The sequence below is a fragment of the Oncorhynchus kisutch genome, linkage group LG13 (assembly GCF_002021735.2).
Source record: "Oncorhynchus kisutch isolate 150728-3 linkage group LG13, Okis_V2, whole genome shotgun sequence".
Taxonomy (NCBI): Eukaryota; Metazoa; Chordata; class Actinopteri; order Salmoniformes; family Salmonidae; genus Oncorhynchus; species Oncorhynchus kisutch.
In genome coordinates, this window is record NC_034186.2 from 34231843 (window position 1) to 34255522 (window position 23680).

General features: G+C 46.1%; 2 protein-coding genes across 3 annotated transcripts in view; one reads left to right on the forward strand and one right to left on the reverse strand.

The window, feature by feature from the left end:
* LOC109902973 (putative C->U-editing enzyme APOBEC-4) overlaps positions 1–6553 on the reverse strand; it is a 7508-nt gene extending 955 nt beyond the window's left edge. The window contains exons 1-3 of the mRNA XM_031838067.1: positions 6527–6553; positions 268–536; positions 1–169 (exon numbers count right to left, since the gene is read on the reverse strand). The exon at positions 1–169 is cut by the window's left edge and continues 955 nt beyond it. Coding sequence (XP_031693927.1) covers positions 1–169; positions 268–536; positions 6527–6553 — 465 coding nt within the window. The remainder of the gene's footprint in view (positions 170–267; positions 537–6526) is intronic.
* The window catches only part of rgl1 (ral guanine nucleotide dissociation stimulator-like 1), a 34406-nt gene continuing 16797 nt past the window's right edge, over positions 6072–23680 (forward strand). Inside the window, exon 1 of one of the 2 annotated variants that reach the window (XM_020498995.2) lies at positions 6072–6707. In XM_020498995.2, the coding sequence (XP_020354584.1) occupies positions 6552–6707 (156 nt within the window). In that variant the 5' untranslated portion in view covers positions 6072–6551. Of the gene's footprint in view, positions 6708–22392; positions 22659–23680 lie in introns of those variants that run through there. The other variant, XM_020498996.2, reaches the window with a different exon arrangement.

The following is a 23680-nucleotide window of genomic DNA, read 5'->3' on the forward strand; positions in this document are numbered from 1 at the left end:
GCTGGGGGCTGTGTGGTAGAGCTGGGAGAAGAGCAGATCCAGGCGCACCCATGGATAGTGCAGCAAGAAGGAGATCAGGGTCTGGGAACACTCCTGGCACGGCGTGTAGTTACAGTACAGTATGATGTAGCTCACTTCCTCACACACTTCTAGTACTGAGGACAAGTAGCTGGGGAGGGACACACAAGAGCCTTGCAGTAAATGCATACAATATCGACATTGCTACACAGTTTGCATTGAGAGTATGAGTGACGAACTCTGACTCACCCCTGATGGTCAAACAGCAGGGGCTCAGGGTGTTGACCTTGTGCAAGACAGTTGCTAGCCTGGCCCCTCTGCACTAAGGTCCCACTGGGGCCCCATAGCTCATAGAACAGCCGCAGGGCCCTGGCCCCCGAGGGCCCCATGGGAAAGCCAAATGCTTCACAGAACTGGGAGTAGGACACGGCTGCCTCTGCCCCTGTCAGGATGTGTTGGGGACACTGAGGGCAGTCAGGAGAGCTGGACGCTGCCTGATGATCACTCATCACACTGACCTGCAGGGGGCAGTACACACAGACACAGTGAAAATATTCCAGGTAAACAAGTGTTGTACACGGGAACATCATGTTCACCACTTTACCAAAATATATGCACAACTAAATGTGTGGGAACAGCAGGGCATATCTATTGCAGTGTGTCTGTTGAGAGACAAATGTATTCTATGTAAATGGTCATTGTTATTCAGCAAAGGAAAAAAATATTTTTCTTTAAGATGTATTGAGCTGCTGAGGGTCATATAGCTGATTATTATTACGTAAGATGTGATATTCTTGTGTAACGGGGTGAAATGAGTCAGTTATGCCAGAGGAGAGGAGAGACTGGGCTCTTGACTCAGTTGATTCGTGATGAGTAACAGCTTCACTGGAAGGAAAGTAGAGACGTCTCTACAGAGCAAACATGACCCCATTGGCCCCATGTGGGTATTCTGTGGGCAAGGTGGACACAGACTAGCCCACATAAGCCCAAAACAGACCAGCCTACAACAGCCCAACACGGTCCACACCAATCTCAACACAGGCTAGCCCACAACAAGTCCACACCAGCCCAACACAGGCTAGCCCACACCAGCCCAACACAGGCCAGCCCACGCCAAGCCTAACAAAGGCTAGCCCACACCAAGCCCACACCAGCCCAACACAGGCCAGCCCACGCCAAGCCCAACACAGGATAGCCCACATCAATCACACATCAGCAAAACACAGGCTAGCCGACACTAGCCCAACAGGGGCTAGACCACACTAAGCCCAGCATAAGCTAGCCACCACCAAACCCAGCTAGAAGAGGGGGCTCATTAGAATATTTGGGGGTATGGTGTGCACACAGGCCTTTTTCTGCAACCGCTACTGAGAGTATCGTTCCAGTTTAAGTGTTCTGTTGTGTGGTGCCCATGTTTTTTATCTTGTACACCAGGAATGATGAAGTCTTTAAAAAAATTGCTTGTGACATACAGTACCAAACATTTGGACACACCTACTTATTCAAGAGTTTTTCTTTATTTGTACTATCTTCTACATTGTAGAATAATAGTGAAGACATATTAGTGAAGACATCAAAACTATGAAATAACACATCATGTAGTAACCAAAAAGTGTTAAGCAAAACAAAATATAGTTTATATTTGAGAAATCTTCAAAGTAGCCACCCTTTGCCTTGATGACAGCTTTGCACACTCTTGGCATTCTCTCAACCAGCTTCACCTGGAATGTTTTTCCAACCGTCTTGAAGGAGTTCCCACATATGCTGAGCACTTGTTGGGTGCTTTTCCTTCACTCTGCGGTCCAACTCATCCCAAACTATCTCAATTGGGTTGAGGGCGGGTGATTGTGGAGGACAGGTCATCTGATGCAGCACTTCATCACTCTTCTTCTTGGTCAAATAGCCCTTACACAGCCTGGAGGTGTGTTGGGTCATTGTCCTGTTGAAAAACAAATGATAGTCCCACTAAGCCCAAACCAGATGGGATGGCATGTTGCTGCAGAAAGCTGTGGTAGCCATGCTGTATGCCTTGAATTCTAAATAAATCACCGACAGTGTCACCAGCAAAGCACCCCTCGCCATCACACCTCCTCCTCCATGCTTCATGGTGGGAACCACACATGCGGAGATCATCCGTTCACCTACATGGCAGTTGGAACAAAAAATCTGAAATTTGGACTCATCAGACTGAAGGACAGATTTCCACCAGTCTAATGTCCATTGCTTGTGTATCTCGGCCCAAGCAAGTCTCTTCTTCTTAACAGTTTATCTTGTAAAAATAGCAGAGTGGTGTTTTGCTGAGCTTGGTGGAGGATAGGTGTACCTGGCCTTACTTGGGAACCCTGTGGTGCAGATCTGTTATTTACAAAACAAAATGTCAGGAAAGCAGTGGGTAGAGTAAAAGATAAGGGAAATTAAATGGAGAAAAGGAAATACTATTGGTTTCTAAGAAACACAGTGCTTCTCTTACTGTCTTTCTGTCTGTCTCCATCCTTTCTCTTCTTCTGTCACTGATCCAGAGATAGTGTAGGCTCTGTGTCGCACTGTCCCCTCTGTGTCTGTCTGGTAATGTGCAACACTTCCTTCAGTCTTTGTCATCCACAGCTCTTCAGACAGTCACTGTGTAGTCATGTCAAGAAGTGTTTTGTTTTCTGCACGGCCCTGGCCGTACCACGCACCATGGTAACAATCACGGTGGCCACTCAAGGGCACTGGAGTGTGTTGTGTAAAGAGTTACTGTTGGGAAGGACACCCTAAATACTGCATTTGTCTCTGCTTATACAAAGCTGAATAAGTAATATGATTTTGGCATGGCAAAGACTCTGAATAATGACAGACGAGGAAATTTGAGATGTTTTTGCTCTCTGTCGCATAAGATACATGTGAAATGGTAATATGATACAAAAGTGTTTATTTTACTTCTCTGGTATTTAATTTGGGTTGTATACTCATAAGATACACTGCTGTGAGTTGTGTCAGCAATATCTGCTGTGTGTACTGCATGTGAGTGTATTGCGTGTAAGCTGTGTTCTGAGACTTGTGGGTCTCGCTTTCCCTCAGCTGTGTAAAATTGTGTAGGCTACACAGAGAGAGAATTGACAGGAAAGAGAGAAGGAGATAGCGGGAAAGAGTGTAAGTATTGGAGTGTTCGGCTTTTTCTGGGGGGAAAGAGTGGAATGAACAACAGAAAAAGGAAACGAGGGAGGAGGGGATAGGAAGAGAGGGGGGGGGGGTGCCAGTTCACTAGAAGTCCAGAAGAAAGCTGACTTTAGGAGCGACCAGGCTGACACTGCATTCTGTACACTCACTATTCCTTCCTCTGTCATCTCATTCATACAAAAACACATTGAACTCTGGCCACACTCGGGTTGATTCACTCTCATTGGGTGTGTCAACGTGTGTTCGATAGAACCCCTGTCATGTTACCACCAGTACTCCGAAATCAATTGGCAATAACTGTCACGGCCACCGTAAGAAGTGGACCAAAGTGCAGCGTGTTGAGCATACATTTTCCTTTTATTTAGAATGTCCCCCACAAAACAACAAACGAAGAAACAACCGTGAAGCTTACAGGGCTATAGTGCCACTAACAAAAGTCAACTACCCACACTGAAAGGAGAGAAAAAGGGCTAAGTATGATTCCCAATCAGAGACAACGATAGACAGCTGTCCCTGATTGAGAACCATACCCGGCCAAAACATAGAAATAAAGAAACATAGAAAACAAAACATAGAATGCCCACCTCACATCACACCCTGACCTAACCAAATAGAAAAATAAAACGTCTCTAAGGTCAGGGCGTGACAGTAATACCCCCCCCCCCCCCCCCAAAGGTGCGGACTTCGGCCGCAAAACCTGAACTTATAGGGGAGAGTCTGGGTGGGCATCTATCCCCAGTGGCGGCTCTGGTGCGGGACGTAGACCCCGCTCCACCTCTGGCTCACCCCTCTTTGGTGGCGCCTCTGGTGTGGGGACCCTCGCCGCCGACCCCGGACTGGGGACCCTCGCCGCCGACCCCGGACTGGGGACCCTCGCCGTGGGCCCCGGACTGGGGACCGGCGCTGGGGGCTCTGGACTGGGGACCGTCGCTGGAGGCTTCGTGCCATGGGTCATCACTGGAGGCTTCGTGCCATGGATCATCACTTGAGGCTTCGTGCCATGGATCATCACTTGAGGCTTCGTGCCATGGATCATCACTGGAGGCTTCATGCCATGGATCATCACTGGAGGCTTCTGACTGAAGAGACACACAGGAGACCTGGTTCTGGGCGCAGGCACAGGACTCACCAGGCTGGGGAGACATACAGGAGGCTTGGTTCTTGGCGTAGGCACTGGATATACTGGGCCGTGGAGGCGCACTGGAGGTCTCGAGCATAGAGCCTGCACAACCCGTCCTGGCTGGATGGTTATCGTGGCCCTGGATGGTTCTGTCCCCTGCCATAACCTCCTCCTATGTCCAAGATGTCCTCCATTCTCTCTTCTCCCGGGCCCAGGATCCCTGCTCCTCCTGGCATACATTTTCCTTTTATTTAAAATGTCGCCAACAAAAAACAACAAACGAAGACACAACCGTGACACTTACAGGGCTATAGTGCCACTAACAAAAGTCAACTACCCACACTGAAAGGAGGGAAAAAGGGCTACCTAAGTATGATTCCCAATCAGAGACAACGATAGACAGCTGTCCCTGATTGAGAACAATACCCGGCCAAAACATAGAAATAAAGAAACATAGAAAACAAAACATAGACATCACACCCTGACCTAACCAAATAGAGAAATAAAATGTCTCTCTAAGGTCTATTATCCAGAGGTTACTGTTACTGTGCTTCAGTGAAGTTGATGTTTTAGGGGATGAGGTTAAACTAGCTAGCTAGGCCTTACCTCCACTACATGGTAGCACAGAGTGAATGGATATGTCAGATTTCACCAGATTGCATGTGAGTGTGTATGTGTTTGAGTTAGGAAACCGTTACTAACTAGGTCAGTGAGTGAATTAGTGATGACTGGTGTGTACAGGAGTATTTAGAGGGCTGCTCCGGATGTATTGATGTTTCTACAGTGGCTGCTGATTCACCTGAGGACAGGATAATAGGCTTGAATCCAAAGCTTTGGCAACAATCGGAAGCAACTTTCCTCACCCTGTGGCCTATTCACTGTTGCAACCAGGCATGGCGGTCTGAGTGTAGGCCTACGTGTGTGTGGTGTGTGTGTGTGTGTGTGTGTGTGTGTGTGTGTGTGTGTGTGTGTGTGTGTGTGTGTGTGTGTGTGTGTGTGTGTGTGTGTGTGTGTGTGTGTGTGTGTGTGTGTGTGTGTGTGTGTGTGTGTGTGTGTGTGTGTGTGTTGTGTGTGTGTGCGTGTGTGTGTGTGTGTAAGCGGTGCCTGGTCCCAGATAATCCTCCTCAGCAACGGCTGCGTTTTACACATGACTGACTCTCTTTCCTACTGCACATGCTCTCTCTCTCTCACACACACATACACACACACACTCACACACACACACGCACACGCACACGCACACGCACAGACACACACTCTTCTCTCTTTCTCTCTCAGTCCCTATTAAATCCTATTCTCCAACGTTATCCATTTATGACCATTTGAACCTTGCTTCCAGTTTCAAAGGGCATCATCTGCCACTTTTTGTTGGGTGTTGGTTAACAAACCAGTAGAATTAGTAACTGCTGAAGCACATAGCAGTTAGGGTTGTATTGTTACTCTCAGATCTCTGGGACGACCCAGACCTCTATCATACTTTAACATGATCTGTGTTACTTTTCTCATAATGGCTGTGGCTATGGAGCTTAGTGGTTTGAGTGGTGTATTAATTTTGGCTCAGGTACCACATAAATTAGGCCATCCAAGTTAACATCATGGAAAACATCCATTAGTATATATTGGAAATCATGACATCCTCCTTCCATAACATCAACCTCCCTTCTCTCTTTTCCCGTCTTTCATCCACATTTTTAGTCACTGGATAGTTAAGGGGCTTATCCTAAGCTCCTCCCACTCTTGGCTGAGACAGAGTGAGTGAGGGAGAGAAGGAGAGATAGACAATAGAATTTAATCACTCATTTGGTCAGAGCTGGTAGGCTACAACCAAGCTCCACACACACCGAGAGGGGAAAAGAGAGAAGGAGTGAGTTTAAAGGAGAAGAGAAAGAGGAAACTGTGTCTGTTGGAGAGGAAGCCTCACTCACACCTCCAGGAACATAGTGAAGAGGGAATTGCAAGACCAGAGACACAGCAACCTAGCCTGGGAGCAGGAGGACTGACCAGCCTACTGAACCACACAGGCAGAGAATATAACAGAGAATAAAACCTGAGCGCTTGGGTTACAGAAGACCAGTGACAACAGTCCCTCTGAGCCAGTGGATCCACAACAACATTCTACCACCCTGATCCAGACACTGAGGAACCAGAGACCCAGAGATCCAGAGGAAGCCCCAACAGCACCCTCGCGCCTCCTTCCAGAGTAGAATATGTCCTGCCAGCCCAGCCAACCCTGCCGCTGAGCCGCTGGGGCACCATGATATCCCACTACCCCCTGGCCATCCTGCTGCCCTGGCCCCCCGGTCCCCACGGACACTGCTCCGACATGGAGGCCTCTCTGCTGGATGGGGAGGGAGGGGTGGCCCTGCAGAGGTACCAGGCTCGATCACCAGAGAGCAGCCCCCGACACTGGGTCAGTCACTACCGGAGTGTGTTTGTGTGTGTGTGTGTGTGTGTGTGCGTGTGCGTGTGCATGCGCGTGCGTGTGTGTGTGCATGTGTGTGCGTTTGTGCGTGTGCGTGCGCGTGTGTGTGTAGCTGTCTTTCATGTACCCTTCTCTGTGTGTCTCTGTCTATGGTGGATAGTCTTTAATGTTAGGGAAACATTGTTTCACACTTTCTGCTGTGTCCTTCCAGTACAATGGACTGGTCTTCTCATCTGAAGTGGGTCTATACACTTTCCTGCTCTGTCTCTCTGTCTGAGTTGTCTCTGTGTTCAATCTCTCAGTGATGCTGTGTTCGGGTCTGCAGATATGTTTTGGTAGTTTCATTGTTGGGCTGAGGTGTGAGAGAGACACTGTACAAAGGGATTCAGGAAATTGACAGAAAAGTAGACGATGGCAGACCATTCAATGTCCAAAGTCTTTAGTGTACTAGAAGGAACAGTCCAATGTGATTGTGTACAGTAGTGAAGGCAGATGGCAGACAGACAGGGGGACAGCTCTACCTTCACAGAGAAGTGTGACCTGTACTTCTGCTGAGCTCTGTTTATTCCTCAAAGATCAATCTGTGTGGTTGTGGTGATTCTGAGGAAACGGAGGAGGGAAAGAGGGGAGGAGAAGGAGGGGGTTGTTGTTGAGCGGGAAGCGAAGCCTCGTCTCTAGCCCCTGTCAGCAGTTCTGCTGCACAGAAGCATGTAGGTAGTGCTGACCACTGGTAACACACGGTCGCTCTCTCTGACCACTCCTGACCGCTACTGACCTGCTGGTCATCCATGCATTCAGGGAACCTGCATCACTGCTGCCTTCCACACAGTTTAAGTTCCAACTACCAAGAGGTGGTTACATCAGAGTCTATCAGCAATGTAGCTGGAACATGAGCCATGGTTGTGTTTACATATGATGTGCTATCAGTGTGTGTTTATAGAGAGGTAATAACAGTTTATTAACCATGTCACTTTGAGTGTTTGCATGAGAGAGATGTTTTGTGTACCTATTTGAGCCCTGAATCTTTTGAATCTGGCATTCACCTAAACATTGTTGATGTGGTATCTAAGAATAGAGGTGTTTGGGTGGTCTGTGTATGTTTAACCAATGAAATGTAGATACGGCAACTATTAGTAGGTCTGTGGCTCAGTACTAAAGTACATAGTGTTGGTATGGTGAATATGGATATAATCTGAATGGAGGTCTGTGTGTGCTCAGTGGATATAAAGTGTGACATTGTGAATGTTTATGATGGTCCTCCCCTGGTCCTCTTATCTGACATCCTGGTTGACGTCTCTTCCCGACTCGCTGGACAGTTTCCGCCCATTGTTTCCCGGACAGAAAGGCCAGGCCGGACGGCAGGCCTCTCCCACTGACCACTGCTCACACAGATTACAAACATACATATTCCAAACACACAGATTTGTGATTTCACACGAAATAATAATACACACACACAGATTTTGTGTACATACGCACATGTACACAATCACAGTGCGTAGGCTAATAGGTCTAAGCTCGTTTTGGCATTGACACACCACACAACGAGTCTGTGTGTGTTAAATGCAGTCTGAATCGTGTTTGTTTGATTGTTTGTCAGAGAATGACCAACCTCACTGTACTTGATAGCACACTATGTTTCCCTATATTAGACTCTCTCCTCCCTATCTATTCACACTATGTTTCCCTATATTAGACTCTCTCCTCCATATCTATTCACACTATGTATACCTATATTAGACTCTCTCCTCACTATCTATTCACACTATGTTTCCCTATATTAGACTCTCTCCTCCCTATCTATTCACACTATGTTTCCCTATATTAGACTCTCTCCTCTCTATCTATTCACACTATGTTTCCCTATATTAGACTCTCTCCTCCCTATCTATTCACACTATGTTTCCCTATATTAGACTCTCTCCTCTCTATCTATTCACACTATGTTTCCCTATATTAGACTCTCTCCTCCCTATCTATTCACACTATGTTTCCCTATATTAGACTCTCTCCTCACTATCTATTCACACTATGTTTCCCTATATTAGACTCTCTCCTCCCTATCTATTCACACTATGTTTCCCTATATTAGACTCTCTCCTCACTATCTATTCACACTATGTTTCCCTATATTAGACTCTCTCCTCCCTATCTATTCACACTATGTTTCCCTATATTAGGCTCTCTCCTCCCTATCTATTCACACTATGTTTCCCTATATTAGACTCTCTCCTCCCTATCTATTCACACTATGTATACCTATATTAGACTCTCTCCTCCCTATCTATTCACACTATGTTTCCCTATATTAGACTCTCTCCTCCCTATCTATTTGAATGTCACAGGTGCATTTAGTATTACATTTTTTTCCTCCTGTTAGTGGTTACAAGAGAAAAATTGCTCCAATTTTACAGACTACAGTTACATAACAGTTATGCCTGTTATGCATTTATGTCCAGTAGAACTTTGAGACTTTGACAGTTCTGATCCCTTTGCTTGTGAAGCATTGTTGTAATCCAATTTTTCCCTCCCTCCCCCTCCTCCTTTCTTCTCCTCTTCTTAATGATCGGTTACAAAACCAGGCCAGCCATAAAGTAAAGCAGTGATTGAACTAATGTGTTTTAATGGCGCTGTTATGTGGTCCTGTGGTCTGTGGATGATGGCCGCCAGGTTCAAAGTGCAGGTCAGAAAGAGAGAATGCTGAGGTGTCCCTATTCAATGTTACTGGGGACTTGGAGCCTCATAAAGACAGATAGAGTTGCCTCCTAGATCCTAGCTCCTGGCTCCTGGCTCCTGGCTCCTGGCTCCTGGCTCCTGGCTCCTGGCTCCTGGAAGATGACACTGTGATCTGTTTTTCCACTCACAGCCACAGAGAGTGTAGCAGAGCAGTTTGGTGATAAAGCACACAGCTCAATAAACTAGAATGCAGGCAATATTCAACAAAACCCAATGACTGGTAATAAACCAAGCAGGGCCATTCGATAGTGGGCCATTGAAATAGCAGAAGCAATAGCAGACCACGAGAGTAAATCCACAATGATGAGTGATGATGTGGTTTCCAAGGAAAAATAGAAAAGCTGACCAAGCAGTCCTCCTTCCCGTTTTGTCTTCTTTTCTTTTCTTTTTACGTGACGTTCAAATGTTTCCTTTCTAGCTAACCTTTCATTTCTTGACAGTCATGTGCCATTATGACACGACAAAGGAGTTGGGTTTGTTATGGGGTGATTTATTATGACACAGAGGAGGACTGAGGTTGTCTGTAAAAACACTGCCATTCAACAAACCTCCCATTGCTACAGTCTGGGGAAGGAAACTGACACTTGATTGTCCTAAATAGAACTGTGTTTCTGTGTTGACCCAAAAGTACAGAAAAAGGCTGACTACTCCAGTCACATCATTTACGGGGACTAACCAATTGTTCTAGTATGTGTTTTTTTTTCTCTTGTTATTTGTAACTTATTTTGTACATAATGTTTCTGCCGCCGTATTTTACGGGCAAAAAAGAGCTTCTGGATGTCAGGACAGCGACATACAGGATGTACTTCAGACACCCGACAAGGCCGAAATCCCTGTCATTGGCAAGAGAGAGACAGCAGGTACAGAGCAGGTACAGACACATGGCGGGGTGCCTTGTAAGGATACGGTGGCGGGGAATGGGAAATCTGCCTTTACCATCAGTATTACTTGCCAACGTACAATCGTTGGACAATAAATTAGACGAGGTACGATCACGAATATCCTACCAACGGGACATCAAAAAGTGTCATATTTTATGTTTCACCGAATTATTGCTGAATGACGACACGGATATTCAGCTGGTGGGATATACACTGCACCAGCAAGAAATAACAGCACACTCCAGTATGACGAGGGGGGCGGTCTGTGCATATTTGTAAACAATAGCCGCTCACCCAGAGGTGGCGCTCCTAGTGGCCAGGGACTTTAATGCAGGGAAACTTAAATCCGTTTTACCTCATTTCTATCAGCATGTTAAATGCACAACCAGAGGGAAAATAAATTCTAGATCACCTTTACTCCAAACACAGAGATGTGTACAAAGGTCTCCCTTGCCCTGAATTTGGCAAATCTGTCCATAATTCTTTCTTCCTGATTCCTGCTTACAAGCAAAAATGAAAGCAGGAAGCACCAGTGACTTGGTCTATAAAAAAGTGGTTAGATGAAGCAGATACTAAACTGCAGGACTGTTTTGCTAGCACTGTTTTGGGACTGTTTATAGCCTCGCTACTGTTTTTGCCTCGCTACTGTATTTAGCCTCGCTACTGTTATATCCTCGCTACTGTTATAGCCTCGCTACTGTATTTAGCCTCGCTACTGTATTTAGCCTCGCTACTGTTATAGCCTCGCTACTGTATTTAGCCTCGCTACTGTTATAGCCTCGCTACTGTATTTAACCTCGCTACTGTTATATCCTCGCTACTCTATATATCCTCGCTACTGTTATAGCCTCCCTACTGTATTTAACCTCGCTACTGTTATATCCTCGCTACTCTATATAGCCTCGCTACTGTTATATCCTCGCTACTGTATTTAACCTCGCTACTGTTTTAGCCTCGCTAATGTATTTAACCTCGCTACTGTTTTAGCCTCGCTAATGTATTTAACCTTGCTATTGTTATATACTCGCTACTGTATTTAACCTCACTACTGTTATGTACTCGCTACTGTATTTAACCTTGCTACTGTTATAGCCTCGCTACTGTATTTAACCTCACTACTGTTATGAGCTTGCTACTGTATTTAACCTCGCTACTGTTATAGCCTCGCTACTGTATTTAACCTTGCTACTGTTATAGCCTCGCTACTGTATTTAACCTCGCTACTGTTATATACTCGCTACTGTATTTAACCTCACTAGTGTTATAGCCTCGCTACTGTATTTAACCTCGCTACTGTTATAGCCTTGCTACTGTATTTAACCTTGCTACTGTTATAGCCTCGCTACTATATTTAACCTCGCTACTGTTATATACTCGCTACTGTATTTAACCTCACTACTGTTATAGCCTCGCTACTGTATTTAACCTCGCTACTGTTATAGCCTTGCTACTGTATTTAACCTTGCTACTGTTATAGCCTCGCTACTGTATTTAACCTCACTACTGTTATATACTCGCTACTGTATTTAACCTCACTACTGTTATAGCCTCGCTACTGTATTTAACCTCGCTACTGTTATATACTCGCTGCTGTATTTAACCTCACTACTGTTATAGCCTCGCTACTGTATTTAACCTCGCTACTGTTATAGCCTCGCTACTGTATTTAACCTTGCTACTGTTATAGCCTCGCTACTGTATTTAACCTCGCTACTGTTATATACTCGCTACTGTATTTAACCTCACTAGTGTTATAGCCTCGCTACTGTATTTAACCTCACTACTGTTATAGCCTCGCTACTGTATTTAACCTTGCTACTGTTATAGCCTCGCTACTGTATTTACCCTCGCTACTGTTATAGCCTCGCTACTGTATTTAACCTCGCTACTGTTATAGCCTCGCTACTGTATTTACCCTCGCTACTGTTATAGCCTCGCTACTGTTATAGCCTCGCTACTGTATTTACCCTCGCTACTGTTATAGCCTCGCTACTGTATTTAACCTCGCTACTGTTATAGCCTCGCTACTGTATTTAACCTTGCTACTGTTATAGCCTCGCTACTGTATTTAACCTCACTACTGTTATAGCCTCGCTACTGTATTTAACCTCACTACTGTTATAGCCTCGCTACTGTATTTAACCTCGCTACTGTATTTAACCTCGCTACTGTCTTTTTACTGTTTTTATTTCTTTACTTATCTATTGTTCACCTAATACCTTTTTTTTACTTAAAAATTGCACTGTTGGTTATGGCTTGTAAGTAAGCATTTCACTGTAAGGTCTACACCTATTGTATTCGGCGCACGTGACAAATACACTTTGATTTGATTTGGTATATTGCAGACCCATTTACCAAATAAATGGGTCTGCAATATTTTCTTCAAAGTACACCTCTTTGTTGGCATCCTATTAATTTCACACTCTTGGGTAGCATCTTGCAAGTCTAGCTAGCTGCTCCATGGTTCATACTGTGTTATGGGTCCTGGATTAATTGTGGCATAAAGAAGTTGTGAAGAGTCAATAGTCAGGCTATTGTCCCTGTCATCCTCCAGTCCAGGCCTGGGCATCACACATCACACCAGAGGATCAGATCACTCAACTCATCAGACCATAGGGGCACACGGCAATATGGTGCCCCCCTACTGGGTAACACAATTCTGAGTGGTTTTGATAGTATAGCAGCTGTGTGTGCATGTGTGTGTGTGTGTGTTGATCACACATTTGGATGGGCTTCAGGCTGCGGATGATAGTGGTACAGTGGCTGTAGGCTATGTAAGCACACTAAACTTTTTAAATCAAATAGATGCACTAAATCATGCACACGCACACAAAACCTGGACTGCACACCACAAAAACCCCAGCCCCTGGCAGCTTGTGCAAGAGGACTGTGGTAAACAATGTGAGCCCCCTCCCCTCCCCACAACAGCCCAGCCTGATCCCAGTCATGTGTCCCAGCTTACTGCGTGTTCTGCCTGAGCAGGCAGAGTGTGTGTGTGTGTGTGTGTGTGTGTGTGTGTGTGTGTGTGTGTGTGTGTGTGTGTGTGTGTGTGTGTGTGTGTGGAGGAGAGGGTAGAGAGGGGGCCGATGTCCAAGTGGGCAGTGCAGGGTGGTGTACTGAGGACAGTTATTAATATGAATGGTCAGGCAATCTGGCATGTCAGCATCTCACCCACTTGTAGTCTGAACCCTCAGGCCATAAAATGTTTGTAGATCTAGTGTGTCCATTTCTAGGTTTTCAATATAGAACAGAGTCAGTGGTTCTATGCATCCGTGGGTGTTCATCTCAGCAGAATTGTAGTGCTACAGAGGCTGTGAGAAACAGATGGCTCTGACTGTAACAGGAGGCAAGACAGGCAGACCCACACGTCTTAATTGGGGCTTATAGGCAGGGGGTCAGGGGTGGGGATGGAGGGCTACTGGGGATACCCCAAGTTACCGTAATGTCTATAAGACATGGCAGTACAGTGTGAGTCATCATAAAACACAGCCTAGAACTGAGGATTATCCTTGTTTTGGTGCCGAGGGCGGCTCAAGCCTATTGACCCCAGATGAACACTGTGGAACACTCCGGATCAGCCTGTAATATTGCCTCTCGGAAAGCTTTGGATAGGCCTATAAGTTGCCTTTAGGCACATATCTAGGATCAGCTTAGGTGGGGGGAAATGTAAAACTGACCTCAGTATCTAGGAGCAATTTCATCTTACTCTTTTCTGAGGCAGTTCTATGATCAGTCTGTATAAGCCATGGTGTAATGTTGTCTGTGCTCCCAAAGACCTCTGTAAGACACTGCAGCCCCAGCTGGTGGCCATCCAGAGGGAGGGGAGGGGCTCTCAGTGTCTTAGTGGGGTTTACTGGCAGTGGTGATGATGTCATTCCTCTGGAGTCTGGCCGGCTGTATGAATCACTATGCTAATGAGGCCAGGAGGCCACTGATAGAGCCTCACACAGGGCCTCACAGGGTAACAATGGACCAGAGTCCTCTCCCTGACCGAGTCTGTAATACCTACTAGCTTCAAACAGACCACCATAGTCCCTGCGCCCAAGAAAGCAAAGGTAACCTGCCTAAATGATTACCCCCCCCCATAGCACTCACGTCAGTAGCTATTAAGTGCTTTGAAAGGCTGGTCATGGCTCACATCAACACCATCATGCCGGAAACCCTAGACCCACTCCAATTCGCATACCGCCCCAACAGATCCACAGATGACACAATCTCAATTGCACTCCACACTGCCCTTTCCCACCTGGACAAAAGGAATGCTGTTAATTGACTACAGCTCAGCGTACAACACCATAGTGTTGTACGCATCACTAAGCTAAGGACACTGGGACTAAACACCTCCCTCTGCAACTGGATCCTGGACTTCCTGGCGGGCAGGTAACAACACATCTGCCACGCTGATCCTCAACACAGGGGTCCCTCAGGGGTGCGTGCTTAGTCCCCTCCTGTACTCCCTGTTCACCCATGACTTCATGGCCAAGCACGACTCCAACACCATCATTAAGTTTGCTGACTCAACAGTGGTAGGCCTGATCACCGACAATGATGAGACAGCCTATAGGGAGGAGGTCAGAGACCTGGCAGTGTGGTGCCAGGACAACAACCTCTCCCTAAACGTGAGAAAGACAAAGGAGCTGATCGTGGACTATAGGGGGGCCAAGCTTCTTGCCATCCAGGACCTATATACTAGGCGGTGTCAGAGGAAGGCCAGAAAAAATGTATCACAGACTCCAGTCACCGGAATCATAGACTCTGCTACCGCACGGCAAGCGGTACCGGAGCGCCAAGTCTACATTTACCCCCCCGGGAAGTAGCCTCATTTTTAGTACATTATATTTAGTACATATTTTCTTAACTCTATTCATTGAACTGCATTGGTGGTTAAGTGCTTGTAAGTAAGCATTTCACTGTAAGGTCTACACCTGTTGTATTCGGCGCATGTGACAAATACAATTTGATTTGATTTTGAGGAGGAAAGAGGAGGAGAGAAGAAGACGGGAGAGAAAGAGGGGAGAGAAAAATGAGAGGTGAGGTGAGAAACATGCATTACAGGGAGAGTGGGGGGGAAACATGGGAAAGGGGGACAACTTCAGAAGAGGAAAATAGTGGAGAAACATGAGGGAGAGAGCGAAGGAGAGGGTAGAAACATGGAGGAGAGACATGAAGAGAGAGGAGGAACATGAGCAAGAGAGTGAAAACTGTAATCTGCATGATTGAGAGGTCACAATATCTGTTGGACCAGTTCCTGACCTGTTAGTGGTTACTGACTGTGCCCTTTTTAATTAAAAAAATGTATTTCACCTTAATTTAACCACATAAGATAGTTGAGAACAAGTTCTCATTTACAACTGTGACCTGGCCAAGATAAAGCAAAGCAGTGCGGCACAAACAACAACACAGAGTTACACATGGAATAAACAAGCACACAGTCAATAACAAAATAGAAAAAAAAGAAAGTCTATATACAGTGTGTGCAAATGGCGTGAGGAGGTAAGGCAATGAATAGGCCATAGTAGTGAAGTAATTACAATGTAGCAAATTAACACTGGAGTGATAGATGAGCAGATGATGATGTGCAAGTAGAGATACTGGTGTGAAAAAGAGCAGAAAAGTAAATAAAAACAATATGGGGATGAGGTAGGTAGATTGGGTGGGCTATTTACAGATGGGCTATGTACAGCTGCAGCGATCGGTTAGCTGCTCAGACAGCTGGTGTTTAAAGTTAGTGAGGGAAATATAAGTCTTTAACTTTCAGTTTTGTACACTAGCTTCAAACAGCTGAAAATACTATATTTTTGGTTATAGAAAATGTATTTCACAGCAGTTTAGATGGTACAATGATTCTCTACACTATGCAATGCTTGTTTTGTCACAAAAATTGAAATTAGGCAAACTATTCTAATTTTAGCAACCAGGAAATGGCGGAGCATTTTACAAAGCTAGAAGATCATAAAGTCCTAAAAACAACCAACTCCTCTGGCATTGTGTCTCCTGCACGTTGCATTGGCAAGCCCAGCGCTGATTCTGGATAAATTCACCATCTTACATACACTGCTCAAAAAAATAAAGGGAACACTTAAACAACACAATATAACTCCAAGTCAATCACACTTCTGTGGAATCAAACTGTCCACTTAGGAAGCAACACTGATTGACAATAAATTTCACATGCTGTTGTGCAAATGGAATAGACAACAGGTGGAAATTATAGGCAATTAGCAAGACACCCCCAATAAAGGAGTGGTTCTGCAGGTGATAACCACAGACCACTTCTCAGTTTCTATGCTTCCTGGCTGATGTTTTGGTCACTTTTGAATGCTGGCGGTGCTTTCACTCTAGTGGTGGCATGAGACAGAGTCGACAACCCACACATGTGGCTCAGGTAGTGCAGCTCATCCAGGATGGCACATCAATGCGAGGTGTGGCAAGAAGGTTTGCTGTGTCTGTCAGCGTAGTGTCCAGAGCATGGAGGCGCTACCAGGAGACAGGCCAGTACATCAGGAGACGTGGAGGAGGCCGTAGGAGGGCAACAACCCAACAGCAGGACCGCTACCGCCGCCTTTGTGCAAGGAGGAGCAGGAGGAGCACTGCCAGAGCCCTGCAAAATGACCTCCAGCAGGCCACAAATGTGCATGTGTCTGCTCGAGGGTGTCTGCATGAGGGTGGTATGAGGGCCCAACGTCCACAGGTGGGGATTGTGCTTACAGCCCAACACAGGACTTTTGGCATTTGCCAGAGAACACCAAGATTGGCAAATTCGCCACTGGCGCCCTGTGCTCTTCACAGATGAAAGCAGGTTCACACTGAGCACATGTGACAGACGTGACAGAGTCTGGAGACGCCGTGGAGAATGTTCTGCTGCCTGCAACATCCTCCAGCATGACCGGTTTGGCGGTGGGTCAGTCATGGTGTGGGGTGGCATTTCTTTGGGGGGCCACACAGCCCTCCGTGTGCTCGCCAGAGGTAGCCTGACTGCTATTAGGTACCGAGATGAGATCCTCAGACCCCTTGTGAGACCATATGCTGGTGCGGTTGGCCCTGGGTTCCTCCTAATGCAAGACAATGCTAGACCTCATGTGGCTGGAGTGTGTCAGCAGTTCCTGCAAGAGGAAGGCATTGATGCTATGGACTGGCCTGCCCGTTCCCCAGACCTGAATCCAATTGAGCACATCTGGGACATCATGTCTCGCTCCCTCCACCAACGCCAAGTTGCACCACAGACTGTCCAGGAGTTGGCGGATGCTTTAGTCCAGGTCTGGGAGGAGATCCCTCAGGAGACCATCCGCCTCCTCATCAGGAGCATGCCCAGGCATTGAGGGAGGTCATACAGGCACGTGGAGGGCACACACACTACTGAGCCTCATTTTGACTTGTTTTAAGGACATTACATCAAAGTTGAATCAGCCTGTAGTGTGGTTTTCCACTTTAAGTTTGAGTGTGACTCCAAATCCAGACCTCCATGGGTTGATAAATTTGATTTCCATTGATAATTTTTGTGTGATTTTGTTGTCAGCACATTCCACTATGTAAAGAAAAGTATTTTATAAGAATATTTCATTCATTCAGATCTAGGATGTGTTATTTTAGAGTTCCCTTTATTTTTTTGAGCAGTGTATATACCACTCCCTACTGGATAGTGTGGTTAAAACACAAACACACACACACACACACTGATCTGCATGCGCAGACAGTGTAAATTATACACAGATACATATAGCAGGACACATGGCCCAACCACACACAGGCAAAAAGTGTACCTGACATAACGTAGTCACAATAGTGGCAGTAGTAGTGGGAGTAGAGGCTTCGGGGAAGTGATCCCTCCCTGTGTCTCACAGGCAGACAGACAGACTGGCATTGGACGCTGACAGGACCTTCCTAGTACTGCTTGTATGCAATGATGCAATGACAGAGTTTCCACTGGAGTCTCTGGCTCTAACAGCTGCCAATACTTTAATAGTGAGGATGAATCTTATTTTTTGCTCATATCAGGCTAATGAAAGACCATCATTGTAAATAATAATTTGTTCCTAATTAACTGACTTGCCTAGTTAAATAAAGGTTCAACTTAAAATGTCCATCCAGCATGATGTACAAAATATAATAATTATTCCTAAATTCCCTCTGAATTCCACTAATGACTCTGTTATTGTTTTAGCTTGATCTCTTCTGGCTTAAATGGCTTCTCCATGAGCTCCTGACCTTCCTGTGAACTCTTTATGACACGAGCACATGCGCTCACACACATGCACACACACACACATGCACACACACACACATGCACACACACACACGCACACACACACACACACACACACACACACACACACACACACACACACACACACACACACACACACACACACACACACACACACACACACACACACACACACACACAGCTCTGGCAACACCCACTAAACAGTACAGTACACTTTCTCTGACAATGACCTCTTGATCCTCTTCACTTAAACAGAGCAGCTTCAAACCATCCTGAATGGTCTGGCTGTCTTATCTGCAAAACTCTCTTGGCTCTGAGATGGATAGTTAGATCCCTATAGTGCTCTACTGAGTGTCTCATCTCTTCTCTTCTCTTCTCTCTGTAAGCGAGTGTTCTGATGCAATCCTGTCCCCTTGATGTAGAGTTTTATGGTTCCTCTACTCTTCTGTTCTTTTTATCTCCTCTCCTCTCCTCTCCTCTCCTCTCCTCTCCTCTCCTCTCCTCTCCTCTCCTCTCCTCTCCTCTCCTCTCCTCTCCTCTCCTCTCCTCTCCTCTCCTCTCCTCTCCTCTCCTCTCCTCTCCTCTCCTCTCCTCTCCTCTCCTCTCCTCTCCTGTCCCTCTGTAGCAGTAGTAGTGTTTTATGGCTCTAGCCCTGCCAGCCCCACCCGTCATGTATGAAGACAGCAGGCTTTGTGGAGTTGGGAGGCTGCAGGCAGGAAGTGGGAGATTTCCTGGAATGTGCCTTTTTCCCCACAGTGGTGCAACAACAGCACCGTGCGCCTCCTGTTTTTGTCCGGCTCCACTCTGCGCTGCAGCTCCCTGTCCTGGTTTTGTTGAGACAGAGGGGAGGATGGGGGGGGGGGGGGGGGGTAGATAGGGGTCCCCCAGAGGGAAGGCTGGTGGCCGGGGGTCCAGGGGTCCAGCCAGGGGGAGAGCTGACCCTTCTGTGCAGTCCCCCCGTCTGTGCTGTGATATTGGAGATATATTTTATTCCAGATCTCAGGATGAACAGCACCCCTCCTCCGGCCCCCCAGACAAACAAACCTCCTTTTCCATAGAGACTTGCTCCAGACTATAAGATCTGTTGGAGCAGCAGTAGGATCTTAGTACTGTAAATCAACCAGATATATGGCTTTATTTATTATCCCCAGCAGCTGGGCCAATACAAACAGTCTCTTATTTAATCTGAACAGTGCAGCGCCAGACTCCGTAGATTGCACCAAAGATCTTAGCCCTCTCTCTCTGCATCCCAAACCAAGTCCTTGTGAAATGGGAGATGTGTGCTCATCGGTCCAGTAGAGTTGAGCTGTGCCTGTCACATTTGTCAGAAGGAGTATTGTCGCACAGAAGGATGACATCACTCACCTCTGAGAGCAGCACAACAGTCCCCGGGGGAGAGCCAGGGGTCACAACCTTTCCCACTGCCTGTCGATGCTTCCCAGAGCCCTGGAGACTGATGTGGATTGTGGGGCAAGCCAGCCTGGGAACTGGCCTCCAGCCAGGCTACACAGGGCTTCCCTGGACCCCTGGCCCTCCAGGCAGGCAGCCTCTGGCCTCTGGCCCGGCCTGCAGCCAACCTGGACTAGGCTGTTTGGGGATCAGTGACACCCTGGCCGGCCTGTACGTCTGTGGGCACCGACTGACACTGTGTGTGACGTTTGGTGTGATGCTGTGTGACGTTGTGTGTTACATGGGCCAGTGTATGAGAGTCAGAGGACACGGGTCACGGCATGGCCAGCCTACTCTCCTACAGAGGGCTCCCATTGTCCACTGGAAGTCTAGTCCTACTACTGGTGCAGTACATTACTCACAGTGCATTGTGTGGGTCTTGGTGGCTGAAGTTATTACATGAGACATACCTTTACTGATCATCCTAATGGCTTCATAATAACTCTCTAAATGTTTGACCACCTGCTGATTTCTATCTCTCCACTGACTCAAGTAAGTGGTTGACAGTGGTGGAAAAAGTACTCACTTGTCATACTTGAGTAAAAGTAAAGATACCTTAATAGAAAATGACTCAAGTAAAAGTGAAAGTCACCCAGTAAAATACAACTTGAGTAAAAGTCTAAAAGTATTTGGTTTTAAATATACTTAATTATCAACTGTAAATGTAATTGCTAAAATATACTTAAGTATCAAAAGTCAAAGTAAAAAGTATGAATAATTTCAAAAAACACTCAGACATAATTTACCAACAAAGCATTTGTTAGTGAGTCTGCCAGATCAGAGGCAGGGGATGACCAGGGATGTTCTCTGTTTAGTGAGTCCGCCAGATCAGAGGCAGTAGGGAGTCACGATTGTGACTCTGTCTAGTGAGTCCTCCAGATCAGGGGCAGGGGATGACCAGGGATGTTCTCTGTTTAGTGAGTCCTCCAGATCAGAGTCAGGAGATGACCAGGGATGTTCTCTGTTTAGTGAGTCCTCCAGATCAGAGGCAGGGGATGACCAGGGATGTTCTCTGTTTAGTGAGTCCTCCAGATCAGAGGCAGGGGATGACCAGGGATGTTCTCTGTTGAGTGAGTCCTCCAGATCAGAGGCAGGGGATGACCAGAAATGTTCTCTGTTTAGTGAGTCCTCCAGATCAGAGGCAGTAGGGATGACCAGGGATGTTCTCTGTTTAGTGAGTCCTCCAGATCAGAGGCAGTAGGGATGACCAGGGATGTTCTCTGTTTAGTGAGTCCTCCAGATCAGAGGCAGTAGGGATGACCAGGGATGTTCTCTGTTTAGTGAGTCCTCCAGATCAGAGGCAGTAGGGATGACCAGAAATGTTCTCTGTTTAGTGAGTCCTCCAGATCAGAGGCAGGGGATGACCAGGGATGTTCTCTGTTTAGTGAGTCCGCCAGATCAGAGGCAGTAGGGAGTCACGATTGTGACTCTGTCTAGTGAGTCCTCCAGATCAGAGGCAGTAGGGATGACCAGGGATGTTCTCTTGATGTGCATGAATTGGACCATTTTCCTGTCCTGCTAAGCATTCAAAATGTAACGAGTTCTTTTGATTGTCTCGGAAAATGTATGGAGTAAAAAGTACATTATTTTCTTTAGGAATGTAGTGGAGTAAAAGTAAAAATTGTCAAAAATATAAATAGTAAAGTACAGATATCCAAAAAAAACAACTTAAGTAGTACTTTAAAGTGTTTTTACTTAAGTACTTTACACCACTGGTGGTTGACTATGTGTACAAATACATAAACAGTGAAACAGTTGTTGACTATTCTCACACACATACCCTATTCACATAAACAATACACAATCGTGACTGCAGCTCCAGCCTTCTTGTATTGTCTCACTGGAACAAGGACTATCTGGCTTAAAGGGTCAATCCTTAGTTGAAACAATAACAAATCGTTACCCCGCCTCTGTTTTGGTTAAAAGCTAAAGGGTGGGCCTGGAGAAATGTAACCACTCAAATTCATGGACAGAGCTAGGACTTGACCATCCGAGATATAAAAATGATAGTTTCAAGCATGTTTTGGAGGTATATAGCGTTTATTTACAATGTTTACAAACACTGGAGTAAAACAAGCTTATATTTGGGGTTTTGACAGTTGAACTAAGCTCATGAGGCAATTATAAATGATGTTATTCAATAATCAATATGTATATATTATTAATGAATGTCCAAAAATAGATGAAGGAACTTCAGAATGACCCTTTAAACTTTACACACAAGCATGCATGCGTAATATCAACGAAAATCTCGACGGGCACTAAAATACTAGCTTAAATTTACTGTCAGATTGTATCTTTCACATAATGTTCTCCCTGAAAATTTTAAATCTAAAGAAAATGGTAACGGGAGGGGTTATTGTGAGGACCGCGAGTGCGGTGGGCGGAGCTCAGCCATTCAACAGGGGACTGAGAAAGAAGGGAGATTGAAAGAGAGGAGGAGGATTTGAGAGAGGGGGACAACACAGACAAGAGAGCTGTGACGGATTGTGTAGTGAAGAAAATATTTTACAGAGCAGGACCGCACCGTATGTCGCTGTGGACTGGAAACATTTATTGCCTGGGTTGACTGTTTATACCGTGTTCTGATGCAGTCCCCGGATCATGAGAGAAGCGCTGACCATGAGATTCGCCTGGAAAGCTAAGATGGTAAAAAAAAAAAAAGTTCCACTGTTTCCGTGCTGCAGACTGTTGCTTTTGTGGTTTGAGAGTCAGCTTTCAGAGCGGCTGGAGAGGGAGGGGGTATGCTTGGGAAAGTAGCGAATAAAGGAAAGAAAGAGGGGGGGGCGGTGGGCGATGAATTTGAACATTGAGTTTTAATTGTTTTCTCTCCCTCAACGCTCTCGTGGTGCACTTTAAATGGTCTGTATCGCCTGCGCGTAAACGTTTTGCGTAAAGACGCGGCCGCGCTATGGAAATGTAACTAATGTCCGAATATATATGATACCATTCGTTTTTCCCCATAGAAATGAAAAACTTTTGTCTCTGAGCGGAGAGTGAAATGGTAGAACAATTGCCTTGGCCCTGGGGCGTGAGCTCCTTTCACGGGTCCCTGCAGCTGCGTCTGGAGCAAGCACAAAGCCTACGGATCAGCCCAAAGACTTGACACCGTTGTTGTTATCTTGAGCGTATTGTTTTCACTTGGCTCAACACCCGTGTTCTGTGATGTCAGCAGAAGCGGGTCGGAGACAGACTACTGTTATTTGCCCGAGCAAATAGTCTATTCTGTAGTCGGCATCCTTCTCCGCTGAATTGGAGCATCCTTCCAAATTGAAGGCTGTCCAGCAATTATGAAATTGGAGTTAGTAAACAAGCCATCTTCTGTTTATATCCTGGGGTCATTTATATGCCATGTAGTCTCTAAACTCATTCCTATTCACAACCATGTTTATCTCAGCTTTTGTATTATAGGCCTATTAGATGACACAGAATGTCCCCTGTGACAGAATAACTTGTTTGGTCTCTCTTTTTATAACTCCCGCCTGAGGCCTTTGGTACACCATAAGCCCCAACTTGGTCCACAAAGCAGGCAGGCCTTTAAACCCCAGTCTGAAAAACATTTATGCCTGGCACAAAGAGCAGGCTCTGTGCAGACTGTGGACTCAGCAGGCTGGGCCACAGAGCAGAAATACCTCCTGCTATTGTTTTGGATTGTACTGGACTGCATAACT